Source organism: Hyalella azteca, unplaced genomic scaffold (assembly GCF_000764305.2).
Source record: "Hyalella azteca isolate HAZT.00-mixed unplaced genomic scaffold, Hazt_2.0.2 contig14778, whole genome shotgun sequence".
Taxonomy (NCBI): Eukaryota; Metazoa; Arthropoda; class Malacostraca; order Amphipoda; family Hyalellidae; genus Hyalella; species Hyalella azteca.
In genome coordinates, this window is record NW_025944653.1 from 1 (window position 1) to 18,278 (window position 18,278).

General features: G+C 36.6%; 2 protein-coding genes across 2 annotated transcripts in view; both read right to left on the reverse strand.

The window, feature by feature from the left end:
* Window positions 1-6: 6 nt before the first annotated feature.
* LOC108670542 (gastrula zinc finger protein XlCGF7.1-like) lies at window positions 7-777 on the reverse strand (the record flags this gene model as incomplete). Its single annotated transcript, XM_018158008.2, has 1 exon — window positions 7-777. A coding segment is annotated over one exon (771 nt), but the record flags the coding sequence as incomplete, so codon positions are not given.
* Window positions 778-2,306: 1,529 nt separating this feature from the next.
* Window positions 2,307-18,278, reverse strand: part of LOC108670545 (zinc finger and BTB domain-containing protein 41-like) — a 47,026-nt gene continuing 31,054 nt past the window's right edge. The window contains exons 5-9 of the mRNA XM_047884166.1: window positions 16,670-16,816; window positions 15,909-16,055; window positions 15,186-15,454; window positions 2,601-2,724; window positions 2,307-2,320 (exon numbers count right to left, since the gene is read on the reverse strand). Coding sequence (XP_047740122.1) covers window positions 2,307-2,320; window positions 2,601-2,724; window positions 15,186-15,454; window positions 15,909-16,055; window positions 16,670-16,816 — 701 coding nt within the window. The remainder of the gene's footprint in view (window positions 2,321-2,600; window positions 2,725-15,185; window positions 15,455-15,908; window positions 16,056-16,669; window positions 16,817-18,278) is intronic.

Sequence of the window (18,278 nt, forward strand, 5' to 3'; positions counted from 1 at the left end):
TTGTTTTGTCACGCATGTATATATACATTTTGAGCATGAAAGTTGTTTATTTGATGAGTGCTTATAAAGATTGTGTCGATTTAGATGTTGCTGTGTGATGCATGTATATATACATTTTGAGCATGAGAAGGGTTTATTTCTAGAGTGCTTAGAAAGAACGTGTTGATTTAGATGTTGTCTGACGCATGTATATTCACATTTTGTGCATGAGTACGGTTTATTTCTTGAGTGCTTAGAAAGAATGTGTTGATTTAGCTTTTGTTTTGTAACGCCTGTATATAGACAGTTTGAGCATGAGAAGGGTTTATTTCTAGAGTGTTTAGAAAGAATGTGTTCATTTAGACGTTGTTTTGTGACGCAAACATATGTGCATTTGCAGCAGGAGAAGGGTTTATTTGTTGAGTGTTTAAAAAGATTGTGTCGATTTAGATCTTGCTGTGTCACGCATGTATATATACATTTTGTGCATGAGTACGGTTTATTTCTAGAGTGCTTAGAAAGAATGTGTCGATTTAAATGTTGTTTTGTCATGCATGTATATATACAGTTGGAGCATGAGAAGGGTTTATTCCTCCTAGAGTGTTTAGAAAGAATGTGTTCATTTAGACGTTGTTGTGTGACGCATGAATATTCACATTTTGAACATGTGTATGGTTTATTTGTTGAGTGTTTATAAAGAACGTGTCGATTTAGTTGTTGTTTCGTCATACATGTATATTCACACTTTGAGCAATGTAATGGTTTCTCTGATAAATGTTTTGAAAGGATATGGTCCCTCAAGCAATGGTCCCTCAAGCAGCGCTTATAAAAACTAAAATATTCACAATGCTCGCACTGAAACTTCCTCTTGTTCGAGTGTTCAATATTCTGCTGAGGCTTCTTATGGAGTTGCTTGGAGCTGGACGGTTTAGAAGGACAGCCACTGCCACCGTCTGCAGCTCCTTCAGTGGTGAACGACTTACCTCTGCTGCACTGTTGACACAGCAACAAGTTATGTCAAAGCAGGTGCTTGTCATCAATGAAAGGATTAGTACAGTGGTACACTAGTGAGTACTTTTGGTCACTTTGTCTGTTTGAGACCAACACTGCTCAGTTCTCCATGATCTAACATGAACCATCCCTCCAATAATAAGGATGTAAACAATTTTGATCTATCGCGTCAATGGAAGCAGGCTTCCAAAAAATAATAAATAAAGAACGAATAATAAATAAATTTGAATAATAATTCAAATGTAACAAAGCAACCTATTTTCAAGAAGATGAGTATAGCATGGACTGGCATTGTCCAACTATTACTGGAAATAATTCTATCCCATTCACCATGGCCATGAATGCCAGTGTAAATAATTTTATAGACTAATCTTTACATTATAAATACCACCAACCTGTTCACCAGTTTCATCCGCCATGATTGAAGAGCGTTGAGCAGCACCAACAGGGCCAGGGGCATCAGCAGCATCCGAGACCTCAGCAGCATCAGTGACCTCAGCAGCATCAGTGACCTCAGCAGCATCAGTGACCTCAGCAGCATCAGAAGAGCCTAGTAATGTAATTCCGGTAATAGCATTTCTTTTTGCGTGTTCAGTCCCACACATTAATAATAGTTCTCCGTTTTAAATGCAGTGAGAGAGCCAAAGTTACAACGAATTAGGTTGGTTTTCAACAGCAAATTAAAGCTGAAAAAGTAGGCAGAAAATATTTCTCAGTCAATTTCACCGGCCTAGAGTTCCCCCACACTAGGAAGCACTCGGAGTTGTGGCAGCAGCTTGCACCCGAGGTATCATTATACATCTCACAAATCTTTGAGACATGAACTCCATTTACAAGGAGCAGAAACTCAAGGTATAAGATAGAACGTAAATTTAGTTACAAAATTTTGTGATAGGGTTATAACGCCATGACTAATAGCGTATGATTCTAAGGTTCATTTGATGGATGCTTAGAAAGAAGGTGTTTATTTAGACGTTGTTTTGTGATGCAAGCAAATTTGCATATGGAGCAGGAGAAGGGTTTACTTGTTGAGTGTTTATGAAGAACGTGTTGATTAAGATTATGTTTTGTCACGCAAATATATCCACATTTTGAGCAAGAGTATGATTTATTTCCAGAGTGCTTATAAAGAATGTGTTTATTTAGATTTTGTTTTGTGATGCAAGCATATGTGCATTTGCAGCAGGAGAAGGGTTTACTTGTTGAGTGTTTATAAAGAACGTGTCGATTAAGATTATGTTTTGTCACGCAAGTATATGCACATTTTGAGCAAGAGTACGGTTTATTTCTAGAATGCTTATAAAGAATGTGTTGATTTAGATGTTCTTGTCTGACGCAAGTATATTTACATTTTGTGCATTTGTACGGTTTATTTCCAGAGTGCTTAGAAAGAATGTGTTTATTTAGATGTTCTTGTCTGACGCAAGTATATTTGCATTTTGTGCATGAGTACGGTTTATTTTGAGAGTGCTTAGAAAGAATGTGTTGATTTAGTTGTTGTTTTTGTACGCATGTATATTCACATTCCAAGCAATGTAAGGGTTTCTCTGATAAATGTATTGCCCGCATATGGTCCCTCAAGCGCCACTTATATAAACTAAAATATTTACAATGCTCGCACTGAAACTTCCTCTTGTTTGAGTGTTCAATATTATTGGAGCAGGACGGTTTAGAAGGACCACCACTGCCACCAGCTGCAGCTCCTCCAGCAGTGAACGACTTACCGCTGCTGCACTGTTGACACAGCAACAAGTTATGTCAAAGCAGGTGCTTGTCACCAATGAAAGGATTAGTACAGTGGTACACTAGTGAGTAATTGTGGTCACTTTGTACCTGTGGTTGTCTGTTGTAGACCAACACTGCTCAGCTCCCCATGATCTAACATGACCCCTCCTTCCAATAATAATGTAACAATTAATTGAAACATAACTTAATAACACAATAATAACAATTTTGATTTATCGCGTTAATGAAAGCCGGCTTCAGAAAAATAATATAATTGAATGCATAATTCAAATGCAACAAATTAACTTATTTTCAAGAAAACAGGTAGAGNCTTCTTCCAATAATAACATAACAATTAATTGGAACATAACATAATAACACAACAATAACAATTTTGATTTATCGCGTTAATGAAAGCCGGCTTCAGAAAAATAATATAAGTGAATGCATAATTCAAATGCAATAAATTAACTTATTTTCAAGAAAACAGGTAGAGCATGGACCGGCTTTGTCCAACTGTTGCTAGAAATAATTCTATCCCATTCACCATGGCCAAGAATGCCAGTGTAAATAATTTTATAGATTAATCTTTACATTATAAATACCACCAACCTGTTCACCAGTTTCATCTGCCATGATTGAAGAGCGTTGAGCAACACTAGCAGGGCCAGGGGCATCAGCAGCTGCAGCAGGGACATCAGCAGCAGGGACTTCAGCAGCAGCAGTAGCAGGGACATCAGCAGCATCAGTGACCTCAGCAGCATCCGAGACCTCAGCAGCAGCAGCAGGGACATCAGCAGCAGCAGGGACATCAGCAGCATCAGAGACAACAGCAGCAGCATCAGGGACCTCAGCAGCATCAGCGGTCTTCATTTGAGCCACACTCAAGCAAGACATGGAAGATGTGGGAGGTGGAACAGACTGGCCACTGCTACCAGGGCTGGCAGGACATGTACCTGCAATAACAAAAAAAATTTGTATGTATTTACTTTATATATTGTCTAAAAAAACTATAATAATTTAAAACATTGAACAATTTTTTTGATTAATAATTAAGGAAGGTGCTCATATGAAATAGAAAAAAATTCAGAGCACACAGAGACATAGGTTACAATTATGAGAAAAACTATCAGATGAACTTGAAAATTTATGAAATTGTAATGCAAATATTGCCGGAAGTGGTTCTCATGGAGTAATAGGTATATAGGAAATAGGAAGTTGTTTACCTGAAAATTAACTTTGCTAATCAATATTTATAGGAGGTCATTAGTTATTTTCTCAGCTTTGAATTATTTTGATGCTTCCTGAACATGCAAGCTTGTTTGCATCAGATGAGTGAAGGAAATCAGCAATTGACAACAAGTATTTCTACTTCAAATGATATTTATTTTCAGAACCGGGAGGAAATTTACCTTGCGTGTCCATATTGAACCCAGGAAAATCATCATTGGAGGTTGGCTCTTCAAAAAGAACCCGTTCTTCTATCTCAATTTTGACCTCCTCCTTGATGCAGTTGAGTGGAACATCAAGAACAGGAGGTAAGGAACATTTGTCCAGGACTGCACAATAAAAGAATTTCTTCAAGAATTAGTGGTGAAGCAATAATTAATTATGGATCTGTGTCATGTGAGACAATGTCAATGTTATTCTTGACTAGTCAATGTCTCATGTCACAACTTTCTTAATCTTAAATGATCATCATGATTTTGTTAACTATATTCAATATCAATAAAATATTTAAAATAACTTGTCTAATTTCCTTTTCAAATCATTTACCCTTGAATCTATAAATGAACAGAGCTAGTAAGCCTTCAGTTTACACATAACAAACTCACCTTCAGACTTCACTGTGACAGGACCAGGAGGTGCTTGGGTGGGGCATTTCTCAGCACACCAACCCCTCCTGACTTCAGCCTCGGATAGTTTATGCAGGACAATACTGCATTTTCTTATATTATTTGCCATGGCCAAATTAGGCTATTGAAGATAATTACTGGTAATATCTCTTAGGTTTGCAAAACAACAGTAATTAAAAAAAAACCAAGCACTGAAATGAATATAAAACTGTTTAGTACATAAATGAGCGCCATAAAAAGAATCCAGAATAAGTTTGCAATGAAAGCAGTTACCTAAGAACTATAAAATTGATGAAATATAAAATGCTAAAAATTTTCACAATAAAAAATGTGAATAAAAAAATCAAATCGGAACATAATATAGCGGCCAAATTTTACCAAATATTGCAGGTAAATTAATAGGTTTCAGTGTTTGTCTTCATAAATTGTACCATCAAACGAGTAATAAGAGACGGGCGGGTTAAATCAGGACCCATGTCCCACATTTTGTAGAAATGTTGTAGCAGCAAAACAAAGCAAAATATTGCAAAACTGAAAATAGTGGTGTTAACTTCAACATTTTTACTATCTATTATGTATGAAGCTAATTAAGAAATTATACATTTACTATCTCTAAAAAATTACTTAAAAAAGTGTGAAAAGTGCGATTTTGGAAAGGTACCTCTACTAAGGTCTGGAGCAAATAAAATATTTGCAGTATTAAAAAATTTTACTTACATAAAAGTTGCACACAGGTGTTGGCTTGAAAGCGCAATTGACGGAATTTGCCTATCTCATCCCAAAAAAATGGCAGCCATTTCCACACAATGGGGTAATAAGGGACACCACCCTGGGGAAATAAGGGACATAGTTAAAAAGGCATTTACAGTTAAACCTCAGTTAGCAAAGGCTCCAGTTAACAAGAAAATAGATTAACAACAAAGAATTTTGATTACATTTACCTCGCTCAGCGAAAAAAATTTCACTTATCAAAAAATTAATGCATCATTGGTAATAACAAAATTGTGCACAGAATGTCATATATAGAATTGTGCACTGGGCATCATAGAATGAAAAGTAATTAACCTAAACTATGATGTATTTCTCCAAAACATATGATGGTTGTTTCTAAAACATTCCTTTCTGTTTCAGGTATGTTTTTTACGATCTTTATATAGTGAATTCACTTAACCCAATTAAAATGGTGTGTAATTACAAGCCATCCTGTAAGCTTACAGTTACAGAAGAAATGCTAAATGGCTGCTGATATGAAGCTTGCAGTGGACAAGGTCGTTGTAAATGCTCAATGGCATGTTTATAGATTTGGTAATATCACATCAATAATATGGTAATGAATGAATATGGTAATATCATATCAATAAAGGATAAACAAGTAAAAAACACAGAAAATGTAATTTATTCTACATCTACATCATCTACAATGAAAGAGGAGAACTTCATAGTACTGTTAGTAATTTATGAGTACACTCTTCATGCTTCAAACATTTCAAATTGAGTTTTATTTCAAGCGTCCCGGATTACCCCGTTCTCAGGAGTAATTTGGGATGGTTTTATTTTGCGTCTGGCACCTTCTGGATAGCATATGGAATTTTTTAAGGTGCTATTTGATGGCCCTCGCAAAGAGCCATAAAATGAGCCTAAACTTGTTTATGAAATGTTTCATGGAAAGAAGTTATTAACAAAAAATGCTCATAACTGTCCCTTATTACCCATTTGACGGTAGTTGAAAATTAGCCAGTTACTCAATAACCTCAATTGAAATGAGGAAATTTTGCAGATATGGGAGTCTATGAGCCCTGGTAAACTGACCTGGAGCATTGGCTTTAGAGGCAATTAATATATTATATTTACCAAAATAATAATATGAAAAATAATATTCATGATGGCAGGAGAGTCCCGCCTTTTGCAGAAAAGTTTTAGTGAAATTAGCCAAACGATTTTAACTATGAAAACTAGGCAGAGGTTCTGAACAAATATGGAATTTGTTGAAGGTCACAGGCATTAATGCATTGCTTTGATGACAAGTATTTTGAATTTTTACAGTGGCCTTTGCTTCAAAAGTAATTGAAAGTTAAAAAATTAGTATTACCTCATTATTATAGATGTTGAGTGAAAATATAATTTCAGATATTTTTTAAAATAGGATAACTATCTCATGCCTGCAGTATATTGAAAAATTTCAAATCATTTCAAATACGGGTACTTAACAACCTTTCATTAGGAAATTTACAATATGCTTCAACTTCAAGCCTAATTAATTTCTATCACCTTCTGGCTACAAGGATTATGAACAAACTGCAAAACCTGAGGAGAAATAAATGACTTTATGCTGCTCAATGGATTGGTAATAAACAGCCATATTATATATTATATCAATTCCAAACATAAAACTTTTTATTGGAATGTTGGAAAACATAAAATTGGCAATTAGATGTAGACATTATCATTTTTAGCCCCATAACTGCACATCTAGTTCCATGATAGATTCTATCCTAAATATGCTTCAACTTAGACAATTCAAAAGCATACATAGTATATTTTATTAAGCAGGTATGCTAGTAATAGAATCTTATTCCCAAAAACTTGATAAACTTCTCTCATAAATGATTATAGTGATAAATTGATAGAAAATAAATTCAAATTACATTGTTCTTCAATAGAAAATCATAATCTAATTTGAAATTGGGTTTCACTTTAAATTTATATACATGTGAACTGTAGCATCTATTTTTTACATGATACTGTTGAGGGAACACTAGAGAAGTCATTCAAATAAGCTACTTAAAACAATGCATATAGTGAATTTGGTAAATAAATGAGTTATTGGATTACATAATCTATCATAAACAGGCATGTGCAATATTCTGTAATGTTTGTGAAAGAAATATATGTATGTTCACATATTGATTAAGAAGTGACTGGCATCACCATGTGATTTCTGAACAAGGTTTTATTAGAAATTGTAATAAATTCCCATTGGGCCAGAAAGACAAGCTATGAATGTTGTATGTGTTTCATTGTGGTATATTAAAACGGTGATGGGTGATTCCGGGTGATGTAAACATATTTTTGTATGATAATTTTTGCATGGGCAGAAATTTAGTTACATTAAATGTTAAGTCTGATACTACATAGTAAATTATATAGTACCTCTCCAAATAAATCAAACTAATAATGTAAAATGAAGCTCTCCCAATCCTGCTAGTAGCCAGTGCATGGGCAGAAAGCTTTATAGTGACTCAAATTCATAACATGCACTTTCATTTCTTGTAAACTTCATAATTATTTTTATTAAATTTTGCACTCCAATGAACATCTTTTAATTTGTAGCTACATGTAACTTTATGAGCTAAAATTTAACTCTTGACTCTAGTGTTCACTATTATTCAATTGTAAATTGTACAGTATTTAATAGAAATATTATAAATTTTCAAGCATGAATAAAATACATCCTGTTTCTGAATCATAAAATTAACTAGGAGAGGGATGGCTATTTGTATCTCCTAAATCCTTTCTCTACTACTTTAGCCATTCTCTTTCTACAGCATCAATGCCCATGCTGGAGCTACGTAATCTCCCTTTCCTAAAAGTCCACCATGATACTATGATGATGGTAGGGCTAAATCTGTACTAAAAAATTTTGCAAAAACATAAATCTTCACGACCACGGCATGTGTGATACCTGCCACCAACCTTGTTTATTGCCAATTAGTAAAAATCTTTCTTCGCAGCATAGGAGTTTCAATTCAAACAGTTGAACTTGAACAAACTGCCACAAATTCACTTAAGCCTTAAGAGTAAACCAGTGAAGGCAAATAGGCAGAATCAGAAAATGCTCTTTTGAAATAAATATTCATGATGGCTGCAGGGAGAGTCCCACATTTTGCAAAAAGTTTTGGTAAAATTAGCCAAACTTGATTTTAACTATGAAAATTAGTCAGAGGCTCTGAACAAATATGGAATTGTTAAAGGCTCAAGCATTAATGCATTGTTTTGATGACAATGATTTTTTTCTGAGGCTTTTCTTGTAAAAGCAACTTAAAATAAATAAAAAATAATTACTTCATTACGATATAGATATTGACTGACAATATAATTTCATGAATATATTGTTCAAAATAGGATAAATGTCTCGGTATATTGGGAAATTATCTTTCATTTCCAATATGGGCAACCACCTTTTGTTAGAAAATTTGACAATACACTTCTGACTTCAAGCATAATTAATTTCAATCTCCTGCTGGCTACAAGAATTAAGAAAAAACTGCATAAACTGAGGGGATAATAAATGACTATAAATAAATAAATATTGCTAGATGGATTAGTAATATACTGGATTGGAAAATTGGTGCATACATAATTGCAATTAGATATGTTGAAAATTTCATTTTCTTTAGCCCCTTAACTGCAAATCCAGTTCCATGAAAGAGATTCTATCCTAAATATATGTACTTCAACTTAGACAATTCAAAAGCATACAAAGTATATTTTTTATGCAGGTAAGCTAGTAATAGAATCTTATTTCCAAAAAATTAAAAAAAATTTCCAAAGAAATTAGTTTAGTGATAAATACCCAAAGAATTTGCTGGTTGAGAATAGCTGTCAAAGCTCACCATGCTCATGCATTAACAAGTCATAAAATGAACTGTGAGAATGTCTAAAAATAATTCAAATTGTATCATTCCTCAAATTGGATTTTGCTTTACTGCGCTTGACTTGCAGTAAGATTGAATTTTCCTAATAATGAAATCTTGCAGCTCCAAAGTGAAAATTTGTCAATACATTTTTTTCCTATTCAAAATGAGCTTCCTGGAAGCAATGGTCCATGCAGTTTGCACAGGAAAATCTCAATCTGATCAATTAGCCCAGATGTATGTGCAATGCAATTGGTGGCATCATGACAGCAAGCATTAGGGAGATGGGGGATGCTGGCATTGAATGCGGTCACAAATATGAATATGCATATGTGAGGCACAGGGATGCAGTTGCCTTGTCAAACATCTGCAGCTGTTGGCAGCAGCAGGCATCAAACTATGCAGTATGCCCGGTAAATAATAAATGCGTGGCAGCCTTGTGAGAAAATTTGATTGTGCCATCACCCAGCTGCAGCTGCCAGCAGCAGCAAGCGGCAAACTGTGTACAGTCATTAGTGCAATACGGGCATATCTGCATGGTGGTGTTTTGAGAAGATGTTAACAAGCCATGACACAGCTGCTGCAGCAGGCATTAAACTATCTTTGGTAATTAATATGCTTCAGGCATTGCTGTGCAGCAGTTTTTTGAGAGGATACAATGACATTGGTGCACAGTGCTCTGCATCCTGTTGTCCATGATGGTCAGAGTGCAGAGTTTGGTAAATGTATTGCCAATTTTTGCATTTGTAGAACAAAAATGTTGCCCAAAGTACCCAAAATGCGTTGCCATGTTGCGGACAGTATTCAAGATGTATTGCTGCTTTGCTGGCTGTCTTCAAATTGCATTTCAAACATACTTGTCATCAAAATTCTTACAAAACCGACCGAATCCCCACCAAGATTCATGAGCGACAACTCGTTTACGGTCATTTCTGCTGTGCTTCAGATTATTGCAAGTTAATAAATCTCAGTACGAGTTAATACGATAATTAAAATTCAGTGAATATTTATCGCTAGCCCTCGTTTCCTGGTTGTCTCCATAGCGGACACGTGAAATTCATTCTTGTTGCAAGTGGCGCACACGCAACGGCTCAGAGAATGCTGTCATAATATCGATTCCTAACAAACTAAAGTGATAATATAAAATTGTATATAGTCTAGCCTGTTCTAAAGATTACGCCATGTCGCTGATTCAACACAATGCAAAATTTTATGAGCTAGCCGTGGGTCACAATAAAACAATTTATTACTTCAATCATTCTCATTCGACCATCCCAAGAAAAAACGATGACTGCATGGATGTTTTCGATTATCCCGTAGAAAACTTGTATTAGAAAAACACACAGGATAAAATTTTGTGATCATTTTGTCAAGCGTAATTTCAGCAATAAGGTTTTCTGATGAGAACAAAAGGGCCCGCACGTACCTCGTACCACCCACTGAGATGCCAAACGAATTAAATGAAAAAGGACAGGGTAAAAAACCAAAGGCATAGTGTGGTGTGTTTTGGTTTTCAGTGGTGTCTTTTAGACGCAGAAGACGAGATTTTGCGGCAGTTGTGCTACTCGACAGATCGACCGCGTGGTCTACCCGATTGTGTAAAGACAAAGATAGAGGCCGCGAGACATCCAACGATTATAGTGCCAGCAATCAGAAGATTCAAGGTTCAAGCACTGCGCAACAACAATTTTCATTGATACGGTCAACAGCCCAGTACGGTCAAAACTCTTATCAGAAGAAGCGGCACGGTCCAGTCATCAAAACGACACGGTCGCTGTCCCCACTTCAACACGATACGGTCGCAGTATAGGTGGTCACATTTATCATCGGCGGCACGACAATGTACCTTCTCGACCGTAGTGCCACGGTAGTGAGCTCGAAGTAATACTGTAGCGGATCTCGCTACATTGAACTAATTTTATGTTTATCATATTAACTATATCTATAAGAATAGTCCGGAGAAAACTCACTTCCGTTGGCAGGCAACATTTCACTTCCGCTAAGCCCCTCTCTCTCTAGCTTCCTTCCACGCTTAGAGCTCATTCTTTTCCTGCCGCCGTGCTGCTAACACCTCCTGTGATCTCAAATCGGCGATCAGGAATCATTCCTGCCCCTGCAACGCGTAAACTCAACATCTCGTGTCTGTACAACGACGCTCATCTCGTGTCTGTGTAACGACTCATCACGTGTGTGTGCAATGACGCTCNCAATCTATTTCTATTGGCATAACTCTTGTTACCCTGGCCTTAAGAAACACTTGAGACGCAGTCAAAGTTACAATAATTAAATGTGGTCGGGTGCTAGTCCCCACACTGAATTCAATTCACTATTTTGGCAGCCAAACGGCAGGGAGCGCAGCCGTGCACCACCAATTTTGTGCACCAATAAGCCCTGAATCGAACGCCTTGGATCTCTCCGGACATCCACCAATCAGCCGTGAACCACTCGGCTTTGTCCTCCTCAGGCCTTGCATAAAACCTGCCGTGCACCACCAGGCCGCGGATCGAATATGACTTCCGGGCATCGTTAAATTACGTAATTTTACGTTCACCTCATCTGAGGTTAGGTTTCAGATAGCATAGTTCGACGCACGGCCTAGATATGATTGTCCAGAAGTGTTGAAGGCTATGTTCCGGAAGGCATAAATCATGATGGTCCATTACATCCAGGGCAGTGGTGGTCTTCGGCAGGCGACCCGAACGGCTTATGTCAATTAAGAGGCCCAAACGATGATGTCCGCATCAACGTGAGTTTCGAGTTGATTGGATTTATCTTCTTCAGTGGAGGGAAAAATTACTTCAAATACCTTTTTAGACAATCATACTAGCAATTTTTCATTTACATAAACTTCCTATGTATGAACCAATAATCAGTCTTGGTAGTCAGTCGTAGAGACATCGATGTTCCCTCAGAATTGATGCAATGGTCATGATAATACTTAGTTAATATATGGAAAAACTAAAGTGATCCTACCGAAGGCTAAACTCTTCCATCAATCTTTAAGCATTGAATTAACCTGTCATCTTGGGGTTGTGCGATCCATCTTATGAACTGAATGAATATCAGTCGGGAAGTCACGCATAGCGCTAACATTTTTGCTTCTTGGTGTTCATAAGACCTGTTCTGATATTGTTGCTACAGACACTCCTCTCCAGCCACAGCTGGGGACCAGCATGAGGAGCTTTGCTGTGTGCGCACTGGAAGAGAACACCGAAGGCGCGCAAACAAAGCCCTTTAACATACCTTCACTCAGCGGTAAGGAACAGGTCTCAAGACCAGGGCCCGAAATGTGGAATTTGATGTAATCTATGGAGAGAGATGCGCACTGTGGAAAGCTTCCATGAAAAACTAGAATTTAACGTCATAACGGAAACACATGGAAAATTCAAGGCATTTGTTTCTGTTTGCAAGTATTTACTCTATGGTCTAAACTCTGCCTCGACGGATCTCAGTTCTTCTTCTTTCCGTGATTTAAAATGCATCCTTTCAGACCCACTCAACTCCAAGATTCAAGCGCTAAGTCTCATTGACATTAATTTCACCTGTGCATGCGATTGTTTAGAGTTGATACATTAATTAGCTTATAAGACCTTTTCTGATATTGTTGCTACAGACACTCCCCTCCAGCCACAGCTGGAGACCAGCGTGAGCTTTGCTGTGTGCGCACTGGAAGAGAACACCGAAGGCGCGCAAACAAAGCCCTTTAACATACCTTCACTCAGCGGTAAGGAACAGGTCTCAAGACCAAGGCCCGAAATCTGGAATTTGATGTAATCTATGGAGAGAGATGCGCACTGAGGAAAGCTTCCATTAAAAACTAGAATTTACCGTCATAACGGAACACATGGAAAATTCAATGCATTTGTTTCTGTTTGCAAGTATTTACTATATGGTCGTAACTCTGCCTCGACGGATCTCAGTTTCTTCTTCTTTCTGTGATTTAAAATGCACACTTTCAGACCCACTGGTCCCTTTCACCTGTGCATGCGATTGTTTAGAATTGATACATTAATTAGCTTATTAATAATGTCGGATCAATGAAGTGCTTATGATAACTGGCGAATTAAATCTACTCAACGTCAGCTACGACCTCAATGCATATGATAAATTTCATGTCCTTATGTGACCGAGCCCGCGCTTGCGGCTCAGCATTGAAAGGTCCTGCAGGAATGCGGCGGTGGGCGTTTACCAACTTCGTTACCGCCAGCTAATTTTCCCGCAGGCCTCACCTTGTGCATCCCCCAGCGAGCTCGGGGAACCGCACGCATTCACAGGACATTTTTTAGGCCGCTGATACATTATTTTGGAACTATTAGCAAGTTTTTCGTGATTAATACGCACTTTTCGAGAGCAGAATGATATATAAAATTGATTAAAAATCCGTTATATGAAGCAATAGAGAAGCAAAGCAGGAGATAATCTCAGAACACCGTTCCATTTATTATTTATTAATCTAGAAAAAACAGTCGTCACTCTCCTTATCAATTCTAGGAAAAAGATGGAAAGACCACATAGGAGGCTGCAGCAGCCTGAAGAAGATGGCTATACCAAAAAATGCAATTTAATCAGGCAAGAGTAGTATTAGCAGCTACGCAGATACAGGAAATTAGAAAAAGTAGCAAAATAATGCAGGACATCCATTATCAAATAATAAAAAGACAATCGCAGCTCCTTTCATCAGTTAACGCAATAATAAAGTAAAGCAAATAAATCACAACATTGGGGGCAACAGCACATTTATAAAAAAAGGCTAAAGCAACATAATCAATCAAGAGCCTAGTAATGTAATTCCGGTAATAGCATTTCCTTTTGCGTGTTCAGTCCCACACATTAATAATAGTTCTCCGTTTTAAATGCAGTGAGAGAGCCAAAGTTACAACGAATTAGGTTGGATTTCAACAGCAAATTAAAGCTGAAAAAGTAAACAGAAAATATTTCTCAGTCAATTTCACCAGCCTAGAATTCCCCCACACTAGGAAACACTCGGAGTTGTGGCAGCAGCTTGTACCCGCGGCATCATTATACTTCTCACAAATCTTTGAGACATGAACTCCATTTACATGGAGCAGGAACTCAAGGTATAAGATAGAACGTAAATTAAGTTACAAAAATTTTTGATAGGTTATAACGCCATGATTAATAGCGTATGATTCTAAGGTTCATTTGATGGATGCTTAGAAAGAAGGTGTTTATTTAGACGTTGTTGTGTAATGCATTGTATATTTACAGTTTGAGCATGAGAAGGGTTTATTTTTAGAGTGCTTAGAAAGAATGTGTAGGTTTAGTTGTTGTTCTGTCACGCATGTATATATACATTTTGAGCAATGTAAAGGTTTCTCTGATAAATGTTTTGCAAGAATATGGTCCCTCATGCAGTGCTTATATGAACTAAAATATTCACAATGCTCGCACTGAAACTGCCTCTTGTTTGAGCGTTCAATATTCTGCTGAGGCTTCTTGTGTTGCTTGGAGCTGGACGGTTTAGAATGACAGCCACTGCCACCGGCTGCAGCTCCTCCAGCAGTGAACGACTTACCACTGCTGCACTGTTGACACAGCAACAAGTTATGTCAAAGCAGGTGCTTGTCATCAATGAATGGATTAGTACAGTGGTACACTAGTGAATAATTGTGGTCACTTTGTTCCTGTGCTTGTCTGTTAGAGACAAACACTGCTCAGTTCTCCATGATCTAACATGACCCCTCCTTCCAATGATAACATAACAATCAATTGGAACATAACTAATAACATAATCACAATTTTGATTTATCGCGTTAATGGAAGCAGACTTCAAAAAAATAATAAATGTGAATGTATATTTTCGTATGCAACAAATTAACTTATTTTCAAGAAGACGAGTAGAGCATGGACCGGCTTTGTCCAACTATTACTAGAAATAATTCTATCCCATTCACCATGGCCAAGAATGCCAGTGTAAATAATTTTATAGATTAATCTTTACATTATAAATACCACCAACCTGTTCACCAGTTTCATCCGCCATGATTGAAGAGAGTTGAGCAACACTAGCTTGGCCAGGGTCATCAGCAGCTTCAGCACGGACATCAGCGGCTGCAGCACAGACATCAGCAGCTGCAGCACGAACATCAGCATCAGGGACATCAGCAGCAGCACCAGAGACATCAGCAGCATCACAGCTCGTCACTTGAGCCGCCCTTGAGCAAGACGCAGAAGGCGGGGGAGGTGGAACAGGCTGGTCACTGCTAGCAGGGCTGGCAGGCCATGTACCTGCAATAACAAAAAAATTTGTATGTCTATCCTTTATATATTGTCTAAAAAAGTATAATAATTTAGAGCACTAAACTCTTTTATTAATTAAAAATTAGGGGAGGTGCCCATATGAAATGGAAAAAAAATTCAGAACACACAGAGACATTGGTTACAATTATGAAAAAACTATCAGATGAACTTGAAAATTTATGAAATTGTAATGCAAATAATGCCGAAAGTGGTTCTCATGAAGAAATAAGTATATAGGTAATAGGAAGTTGTTTACCTGAAAATAAACTTTGCTAATCACTATATATAGAAGGTCATTAATTATTTTCTCAGCTTTGAATAATTCTGATGCATCTCAAACAAGCAAGCTTGTTTACATCAGATGAGTGAAAGGAACTAGCAATTGATAAAAGTATTTCTACTTTAAATGATATTTATTTTCAGGAACCAGGAGGAAATTTACCTTGTGTGTCCATACTGAACCCAGGAAAATCATCATTGGAGGTCAGTTCTTCAAAAAGAACCCGTTCTTCTACCTCAATTTTGACCTCCTCCTTGATGCAGTTGAGTGGAACATCATGAACAGGAGGTAAGGAACACTCGTCCAGGACTGCACAACAAAATAATTTTCCCAATAATTGGCAGTGAAGCAATAATTAATTTTGGATCTGAATTTATAGGACATAAAACTAGTAGATCTATTGATAGTGCTGTGCACTGTGCTATCAGCTACCTATCTGTTGTGTGACTCTTCAATGTTTAGAAAATCTGCATTCCTGAAGTGTTTTTGTATATTGAAGCCAGTTGAATGGTCAATATTTAGCTCATTACCTTGCTTCATACAAACTTTACAAAGCTAATGAATAGACTTACCAATAATTGTTTACCCAAAAATCCCTAAGTGGTGAACACCACTTTGGCCTGTTGGCCATTATTGAAGTCAATAAGTGCCCTTTTTAGCAATCCATTATGATCCATATACTGTTATTGTTAGTAGGCTAATTGCAACATAAAAATAACACTTCAAAAAGACAAAAAGTTGGAAAAATCAAAAAAATCAAATAAATAAAAAAAAATCATGAAAAAAATAAAAAAAATCATTGATATTTTTACAAAAAATAAAAAAAATCACCAACCCTGCATCAGATGAGTGAAAGAAACTAGCAATTAATAAAAGTATTTCTACTTGAAATATATATTTTCAGGAACCAGAAGAAAATTTACCTTGCGCGTCCATACTGAACCCAGGAAAATCATCATTGGAGGTTGGTTCTTCAACCAGAACTGGTTCATCTATCTCAATTTTGACCTCCTCCTTGATGCAGTTGAGTGGAACATCAAGAACAGGAGATATGGAACATTCGTCCAGGACTGCACAATAAAATAATTTCTTTAAGATTTGGTGGTGAAGCATTAATTCATAATGGCGCTGTGTTGTGTGAGACAATGTCAATGTCATTCTTGACTAGTCAATGTCTCATGTCACAACTTTCTTCATCTTAAATGATCATCATTATATTGTGAACTATATTCAATCTCAATAAAATATGCAAAAGAACTTGTCTAATTTCTTTTCAAATTATTTACCCTTGAATATAAAAATGAACAGAGCTAGTAGGCCTACAGTTTACACAAAACAAGACTTAAGCACACACCTTCTGAGACCCGGAGGTGCTTGGGTAGGGCATTTCTCAGCACACCAGCCCTCGGAAAGTTTATGCAAGAAAACACTGCATTTTCTTATATTATTTGCCATGGCCAAATGAAGCGATTGACAATAACTAATATCTTGGACTTCAGCCTAGGGCTATTGAAGACAATTACTAGTATCTCTTAGGTTTGCAAAACAACAATAAAAAAACAAGCACTGAAATAAATGTAAAACTGTTTGATACATAAATGAGCACCATAAAAAGAATTCAGAACAAGCTTGCAATGCAAGCAGTTACCTAAAAACTATAAAATTGCTGATATATATAAAATGCTAAAAATTTTCACAAACAAAAAATGTAAATAAAAAAAATCAAATTAGAACATAATATGGCAGCCAAATTTTACCAAATATTGCAGGTAAATTAATAGGTTTCAGTGTTTGTCTTCATAAATTGCAGTTGAAAATTAGCCAGTTACTCAATAACCTCAATTGAAATGAGGAAATGTTGCAGGCACAGGAGTCTATGAGCCTGGTAACCTGACCAGAAGCATTGGCTGTAGAGGCTCATTCACAGCTGGCATTTGCGCCATTCTCCATTTCTTGTGTACTAGTCTTAAGTAGATATTGTTTAGTGTGGTAATAACTCTTTTCACAATTTAACCCTAACTGGAATGGCAGATTCTCTAGGTTGGGTTAAAAATATTAATATTTTATATTTTAAAAAATATTAATACCTATAAAAAAATAATCTTCATGATGGCAGGGAGGAGAGTCCCACCTTTTGCAGAAAAGTTTCGGCAAAATTAGCCTAACTTGATTTTAACTAAAATTAGGCAGAGGTTCTGAACAAATATGACATTTGTTGAAGGTTACAGGCCATCAATGTGTTGTTTTGATGACAATGATTTTTTTTCTCGTGGCCTTTGCTTCAAATGCAATTGAAACTAAACAAATTAGTATTACCTCATTATTATAGATGTTGAGTGAAAATATAATTTTAAATTTTATTTAAAACAGAATAACTATCTCATGCCTGCAGTATATTGAAAAATTGTAACTCGTTTCCAATACAGTTAACCACCTTTCATTTGGAAATTGACAATATGCTTTGACTTCAAGCCTAATCCATTTCTATCACCTTCTGGCTACAAGGATTATTTACAAACTGAAAAACCCGAG